Genomic DNA, 8,292 nt, shown 5'->3' on the forward strand with positions numbered 1-8,292 from the left:
GACAGGGATCATTGGTTCTTGCAACCACCGATAAAAACTTGGCCACTGCTAATGTTCTAGCGTTTGTCCGGTCTTCCAATAGGAACCTGACATAATGAGCCTCTGATTTTCCCAGGAAAGGTACCAGCAAGGGTAATATCAGTTCAGCCTTGGCTTGCTCATGTTTTGCAGCAAAATATGTTTTATAGAATCGATGTCTTGAGCACATGAGCAAAGTCTGTCCTGGTAGGGAACTCCTCTCAACCTGCCATCCAACACTGCAGAAGGAAAGACGTTTAGTCTGGCTTTGGTGAACAACCTTAGATAATTTGGTACTGAATTTTAAATTTCTGTAGTCCAACATTTAAATTGTAGACCGCCTTTTCTGTGATGTAGGTATGATGTATGGGCGGGTAGTCTTGAGTGACAGGGCAGGGAACTTAAAATGTCTATATAAGGCCTTGCGCACCATTGTTCTGGGCTCCCTATTAGGGACTTTGTCTCCTTTCCATCTCTGGGCCAGTGACAACCGGGTGGCTGTCGTCGCATACATAAAAAGTATTTTCTGCTCCCTTGGAATATCGGCACCTACAATTCCTAATAGAAAAACCTCTGCTCCCCCCCCCCCAAAGTTAATTTAAACATTTCAATTGTGCCATTGCTGGGATTCTTTGGTGTCAACATCTCCTCTCTCGACTCCTTCCAGGCTTACCTGGAGTTCTTCACCTCCAGCGAGAACGTCAGAGCCCTCCAAACAGTGTTGAAGAACTACGGCCAGCGAGTGAATTACCACATTGTCAATGTCAAGGTGCGTCCTTCCTCAGTGCCAGATTACCAAACAGACAGACTGGGCACTGGCCTACGAGCCTAGGGGCCCCTCAACAACGGATCAAAATAATATTGATTGGCATGGTTGGCCAATTGGTGTCAAGGAAGGACAGGATGTTTTTTATGTATGCTACCACAGCAGCAAGGGTTCTTTTAGCAAAGTATTGGAAGACACAAGAACTACCCACGCTGGAAGAATGGCAGACGAAGGTGATTGATTATATGGGACTGGCGGAGATGACTGGCAGAATCCGTGATCAAGGAAAAGAGACGGCAGAAGAAGATTGGAAGAAATTTAAAGTATATCTTAAGAACTGTTGTAAAATTAATGAGTGCTAAAATGCCATGGGTAAAGAAACAATATAGAAGTACAGCTGTAAATGATTAAGTAAGAGAAGAAGGGGGAAAAATAATAAAGAAAATGAGTAATCAGTTAATTGAAGTGAGGGGTTGCTGAAGAAATTTTAAAATAGGGATGCAGAAAGGGGAGGCATGGGGAAGTCGGGGAAGTAAGATTTATGAAAAAGAGGTTTTGAAATTATACGTGTTTATATGTTTGTTTGTCTATGTATTGTGTTTTGTATTGTTTTTAATTTATGTTAGAAAATTAATAAAAATTTATGGAAAAAACAACAAAACAACAAAATAATATTGATTTGATCTTGAAAGAAAATTGGGAGATAATTTGTGAGGGGGTCTGCGAGATTCTGACTGCCTAGGAGCCTCCACTGGGTTTAATCCGACCCTGGTCCTTCCTCTGGTAGGCTGGCAGTGAAAACGTTTCCGTGGAAACTTGGGATGCTTGGACTGAGAGCGTATGTGGGGAGCAAACCCTCTGCTTGTGATCTCTGGAGAATATTTTGAGAACTGTTCAGCCTCTGCTAGGACAATTGGCATTGGGTTCATGGCTCCTCCTTGTGGCCCAGTTTCAGTGCCTCCTGTTTAGCCAGAGAATCTGATCAGCTGAGCATATCGTTCCCTGGAGGAGTTTTCTGGATGCAGGGAGGAATAATAATAATAATAATAATAATAATAATAATAATAATTTATTATTTATACGCCACCCATCTGGCTGGGTTTCCCCAGCCACTCCGGGCGGCTTCCAACAGAACACTAAAATACAATAACCTATTAAACATTAAAAGCTTCCCTAAACAGGGCTGCCTTCAGATGTCTTCTAAAAGTTTGGTAGTTTTTTTTCTCTTTGACATCTGGCGGGAGGGCGTTCCACAGGGCAGGCGCCACTACCGAGAAGGCCCTCTGCCTGGTTCCCTGTAACTTGGCTTCTCATTGCAAGGTAACCGCCAGAAGGCCGCTGGACCTCAGTGTCCAGGCAGAACAATGGAGGTGGAGATGCTCCTTCAGGTATACTGGACCGAGGCCTGTTCAGTTGGGCCTGAGATCTGTAAAAAAGAAAAAGAAAAAAGGTAAAGGACCCGTGGATGGTTAAGTCCAGTCAAAGGCGACTATGGGGTTGCGGAGCTCATCTCGCTTTCAGGCCGAGGGAGCCGGTATTTGTCCGCAGACAGCTTTCCGGGTCATGTGGCCTGCAGGACTAAACCGCTACTGGCGCAACGGGACACCGTGGCGGAAACCAGAGCGCACAGAAACGCCATTTACCTTCCCGCCGCAGCAGTACCTATTTATCTACTTGCACTGGGGTGCTTTCGAACTGCTAGGTTGGCAGGAGCTGGGCCCGAGCAACGGGAGCTCACCCCGTGGCGGGGATTCGAACCGCTGACCTTCTGATCGGCAAGCCCAAGAGGCTCAATGGTTTAGACCACAGCGCCACCCGTGTCTTGAGATCTGTACAGGCCTGGCAGCAAGTTAACAAGTGTATACAAAACCGTGATGCAGCTGTTTCCCTCTCTTCCTTCTAAACAACCTCCTGTTTCCCGTCAGTAGGGTGAGAACATCACCAACGCGCATGAAATGCAACCCAATGCTGTAACGTGGGGCATCTTCCCCGGCAGAGAGATCATTCAGCCGACGGTTGTAGACCGGGTTAGCTTCATGTATTTAAAATCAAAGTGCCTTTCTGCAGGGAAGTTCCATCCCACCGCTGCCACCATGTAGTAAAGGGGCTCCTTTACTACTACTAATAATAAAATTTATTCATACCCCGCCCTCCCCAGCCAAGACTGGGCTCAGGGTGGCTAACAACCAATAATAAAAAAATGTTGATTAAAATACAATTTAAAAGATTAAGATACAACATTAAAACATTAGGATGCAGCCTCTTCACAGGAGGGAAAAGGAAATAGAAAGAGGGGGAGGGAATCAAACTGATTCTAAGCCAAAGGTCAGGTGGAACAACTCTGTCTTACAGACCCTGCGGAAAGAAATCAGATCCCGCAGGGCCCTGGTCTCATGAGACAGAGCATTCCACCAGGCTGTGTTGAAAAGGATAAACTTTCTATGGAAGCATCGTTGCTTCCAGCTGTGCCTCTGCTCTTCTTCCACAGCTGGAAACCGACAGCAGGGAGAGGGCTTTTGTGCTCAGATCCCGCTTGACTACTGCAACACGCTCTACGTGGGGCTACCTTTGAAGGTGACCCAGAAACTACAACTAATCCAGAATGCGGCTGCTAGACTGGTGATTGGGAGCGGCCGCCAAGGCCACATAACACCGGTCCTGAGAGATCTGCATTGGCTCCCAGTACGTTTCCGAGCACAATTCAAAGTGTTGGTGCTGACCTTGAAAGCCCTAAACGGCCTCGGTCCAGTATAGGCTGCTGAGCTGACTGCTCCTGTTGCTCCTGACCATTGGCCGTGCTGGCTGGAGTGGATGGGAGTTGTTGACAAAAACGGGTAAAAAGGTAAAGGACCCCTGGACAGTTAAGTCCAGCCAAAAGTGACTATGGGGTTGCAGCATGCATCTTGCTTTTCAGGCCAAGGGTGCCGGCGTTTGCGTGGCGAGTTCCTGCCTCCCACCAGTAGAAATAAAGACACATGACACCATTATTTTAGGTTAATGGGCTAAAATTGCCCGCAACTTTATCGGTTACAGGTGATGAGCGGTATTGGCTTAGGCATTGGTCCTATCCAACTATCCGGCTTCGGCCTGCTTGCTTGAAGACCCGGAAGGGTTAACACCAGCAGGGGGAGCCCTGCTGATGCACATCGACTAGGGACTCCCCCGGGGTCACCGCTCGGGGGCGCACTTTAGGCCCTGGCCTCCATAGGCTTCGGACGAGGCCACGCCCCCGGAATCCTTTACTAGACTACCCTTCAATATTTGGGGGAGGTGATGGCGTTCCTCCCCCCAACACATCTACATAACAATACCCCTACCAATGCCTAACCGCCAAAACCAAAGGAGTTGTGATGATTTGCTATGAGGTGGGCGAAAACCCCAATGGCCGGTGCCAATTTGCCAAGTGGAAAAAATTCCTACCAGGCCCCTTAAAGGCGACCAACCGAGGTCCATAGCGAGGTCAGAAGGGGAACCTTAAAGGGTGGGTGGGTGGGTGGGAAAACCTCCCTTTCACAAGCCGCATGGAGCGTGTGAAGAGACTGAGGATAAACAGCAGCAAAACCCCACACCCACTGATGAAAGTTGTGAATCTGAAACTGACTCAGATGGCTCAGCAGCAAAACCCCACAGAGCGTGTGTGCAGCGCTTGCAGGCTTTTCCCCGAGGAGGGAGACGTGTTGCCCTTCTCCCTCCTCTGGGAAAAGCCCCCAAGAGCCGCACACACGCTCCACGCGGCTCTTTAAAGGGAGCGCGGCTCTTGGGGGCTTTTCCAGGAGGTGGTGGAAGGGACAGAGCGTTGACTAAGCCAGAAGCTAAAACAGCGAGAGGGAGCACTGTGCAGTGATCCCTCTCGCTGTTCTGGCTTCTGGGATAGCTGCGCAGCCTGCATTCGCTCCATAAGACGAACACACATTTCCCCTTACTTTTTAGGAAGGAAAAGGTGCGTCTTATAGAGCAAAAAATACGGTAGCTTGCAACATCTTTTTTTTTAAAAAAGGAAAACCAACTTTTTATTTGTGTTGCTGTAAACAATGCAAGTGCAGGAATGGAAACAAACAAGATTCCGGTCAATAATTTCACAGTTTTGCAAAGATGCATCTAGTTATGACGGAGGTTTAACGAACAATTGCTGTCACAATCCGAAATAGAGTATGTGCAAACGGGAAATAAAAAAGTGAAGGAGAGGGAGGGAGGGAGGGAGGGAGGAAAGGGGGGGGCGAGGAAAGAAGCCAGCAAAGTAATAAGGAAAGGTATCAAGTGGAATCAGAATTGTACAGTTTGAAGAGACCCTGAGCATCATCTAGTCCAGGGGTCAGCAAACCTTTTCAGCCGTGGGCCGGTCTACCGTCCCTCAGACCTTGTGGGGGGCCAGACTATATTTTCTGGAGGGGAAATGAACAAATTCCTATGCCCCACAAATAACCCAGAGATGCATTTTAAATAAAAGCACACATTCTACTGATGTAAAAACACGCTGAGTCCCGGAGCATCTGCGGCCCGGATTTAGAAGGCGATTGGGCCGCATCCAAACCCCTGCAATGCAGGAATATTCAGCTGTCCCATATGGGGATCAAACTTGCAACCTTAGCATTATCAGCACCACAATCTACCCAACTGAGCTATTTAGTGGGTGGACCCTTTTTATTTATATATTTATGATCTTTAAGAACAATATTCATATGCTCTCAACAGAATTTCAAAAGGATTATATCTAAGCCCCCCCCCCCGTCTGACCGTCCAGAATTCTTTAAACATTGCCCATCCTTGCTAGAATCTGTTTATCTTCTTTCCCCTCATTGAACCCAAAGGAATCCATCTTGCCACATTCTTTACGAGCTTGTGGGAATTGTTTCCATGCTGGCTGCCGGGTAAGGGAAACTCCATCCTCTGCAGCCTTCATGGATGTGAAGGCTAGAAATATCTTTTTTAAAAATTGGCCTTCTAGCCAGCAGACTGGCAGAAGAGGAACAGAGGGTGACTCTCTACCACCAGTTGCTTGGTGGCCCAAGCAAGGGTAGGCCAGAAATTCCTGGTTGGACAGGCAACAGCACCTTGGAGAGCAGACTAAGGTTTGGGTTAAGGACCACGGACAGCTCTCCTGCAAGTGGGGCCAGGCATACAAGTTGTCTCAGCGAGAGATTGCTTTGACCAGCAGACTCCGCTGGCCTCCTCCAGTCAGCCTGTGCTAGGAAGGTGTAATTCTCTGGAACGTTCAGTCTCTCCCAACACAAAGACAGAACAGGCAATCTCTTCAGATGGGAGGATAATTCTTCTGTCTCTGTGCTTGCCACTGTTCTCCCCAGAGCTTAGCTTCTCCCAGTTATGAGGCATGCTCAAAACAGTCATACATCACCAGAGATGGAGAACTTTAAAGTGTTAAGATCAGAAGGCGGAAAACATGAAAACAACGAGAAGAGGCAGGAACGAAGATTTGGAGATATGCTTTAGAGGTCCAGACTATGGGGAGCCCGGAAAAATGAATGATTACAATTTAGACTACAATTTGGCCGTTTTTTTATTTTAGTTTATTGTTTTTAATCAGATTATGATGCGGATATGTTGATTGGCTGTTTTTATTGGGAAATTAATAAAAATGATTTAAAAAACAGCAACAGTCATACATCAGGGTGCAATTAATTCTTCCTTACTTACATGCTGTAAAAGTAAACCTCATTTATTCATTTCTGTATATATATCTCACTGTATATATATTCCCCCCACACATTTAATCCCCACAACAATCTTGCGAGGTAGACTAGGCTGAGAGACAGTGACCAGCCCAAGGTCCCCCTATGAACTTCTGGGTTCAAGTGGGGATTTGAAACTTGGCCTACCAAATCCCAATCCAACCACTACAACCACACTGACTCACTTGCTGGGTATAAAAATGAGCCATCCCTTCAGTTTTTAATTCAGGGGGAGCAAAACACGTGTAAGCTACCAGGAAGTGTTTAAAAAGATGCAGCACGCAAGTATAGGTGCAAATTTATGTTTTAGTTTTCTCTCCCTCCCCTGCAAGGCGTTCCCTGCCCTGGGCGGTCAGTACTCACCCCAAACGGTGAGTTGAAGATGTCCGACCCATTTTCTGGGCCTCCAGGCCGAAGAGTTACATCTACCGAACTCAGGAATGGGATGAGTTTCCTAATGGCCGCTGGTGAGTGTGGCGGGGGGGGGGGGGAGGTGGATGAATCCCTCTGGAAAGAACTGGTTGAACTGGGAAGCGATGGGAGGCCTATCTGAATTAAAACAGAAGATGCCAGAAAGATGCAATGGTTATAGACCCGTTGAGGTTGCTATATATAATTTTTATTAAATGTTACATTTCAAAATATTCTTTTAAACAACCTTAAATCAGTGGCATCCCTTCTTCTCTTTCCGTGGTTCATTTTGCATACCATACATCCCTGCATATTTTGCATGAATTAAACCATTCAGTAATCCATTGTTACATCCATCCAAACTTATTTACACTTCTGAATTTATCTTAATGCTGTCAGCATTTTTAAATTAACACAATTTTCACCCATATATTCAGTAAACATTTCCCAGTCTTCTCTAAATGTATGTTCTTCTTGTTCTCTTATTCTAGATGTTAAATCTGCAAGTTGCGCATATTTCATCAGTTTAAGTTGCCATTCTTCTTCGGTTGGGACCTCTGTTTTCCATTTTTGGGCTAACAAGACATGGGCTGCAGTAGTAGCCTACATAAATAGTCTTTTTTGACACCTGGGAATTTCCCTCTACTGATAGGTTAATGGAATGACTTATCTCTTGGGCCTGTTAATTTCAGCGGGGCTACCCTAAGTAAAACCTAGTTGACTGAAACCCATCGGATTGTCTCCTCCCAAGTCCAGAAAAGACCCTATACTTTCTGGGCAGATTTCCTTGTTTCGTTCCCTTGTCCGATTCATTATTTCATGAAATGGATACACCACTTAACTATAAAAAAAAGCAAACGAGCCTCAAAGTGGCTTATGAAAAAGACAAAACGATAAAATTTATCAGTAAGAAAAATGTAACAGCGATAATGTAATACTTTCAAGAGCTCAAGTTCACAACTAGCTAAAAACAGATGGAAATATGCATCAGTTTTCTAAACATCTGGGTGGGCTTCACGAATGTTTCTAGCACAGAGTACAGTGAAGGCAGCTGCCTGGTGTCCATAGGCAGGAAGTTCCAGAGTTTGGGTATTGCCACACGAAAAGATGGACTTCTTATAAATTTAGAACAGGGATTATGTGGTCCCTGCAACAGTTCTGCTGATGGGAGCAGTCAAATGGGTGAATGTGGGGGAGGCCATCTTGCCTGTAAGGGGGCTTGTTCCTGCCCTGCCCTAACATGCCTTCTCTCCCGCAACCCTCAGGGGTAACTCATCCTCCCCAGCCTTTGGGGAGCTGAAGGATTATTACCTCTTCTACCTGAAGAGCAAATCTCCCAGGGACGAGCTGCTGAAGATGTGGGGAGAGGAGCTGACCAGCGAGGAAAGCGTCTTCGAGGTGTTCAGGTGT

At 46.3% G+C, this 8,292-nt stretch overlaps 2 protein-coding genes across 9 annotated transcripts in view; both read left to right on the plus strand.

Moving 5' to 3' along the window:
• The window catches only part of LOC114590435 (methylenetetrahydrofolate reductase (NADPH)-like), a 139,745-nt gene extending 138,343 nt beyond the window's left edge, over nucleotides 1–1,402 (plus strand). For all 8 annotated transcript variants that reach the window (XR_013393513.1, XR_013393512.1, XR_013393514.1 and 5 more), the window contains one exon: nucleotides 686–1,402. Coding sequence is in view for 1 of the 8 variants with exons in the window: in XM_077931010.1 (XP_077787136.1) it covers nucleotides 686–1,146 (461 nt within the window). In the remaining 7 variants the exon portion in view is untranslated. The remainder of the gene's footprint in view (nucleotides 1–685) is intronic.
• Nucleotides 1,403–5,638: 4,236 nt separating this feature from the next.
• The window catches only part of LOC114590522 (methylenetetrahydrofolate reductase (NADPH)-like), a 12,874-nt gene continuing 10,220 nt past the window's right edge, over nucleotides 5,639–8,292 (plus strand). Inside the window, 3 exon segments of the mRNA XM_077930935.1 lie at nucleotides 5,639–5,652; nucleotides 6,804–6,938; nucleotides 8,148–8,280. Coding sequence (XP_077787061.1) covers nucleotides 5,639–5,652; nucleotides 6,804–6,938; nucleotides 8,148–8,280 — 282 coding nt within the window.

The sequence above is a fragment of the Podarcis muralis genome, chromosome 7 (assembly GCF_964188315.1).
Source record: "Podarcis muralis chromosome 7, rPodMur119.hap1.1, whole genome shotgun sequence".
Classification (NCBI taxonomy): Eukaryota; Metazoa; Chordata; class Lepidosauria; order Squamata; family Lacertidae; genus Podarcis; species Podarcis muralis.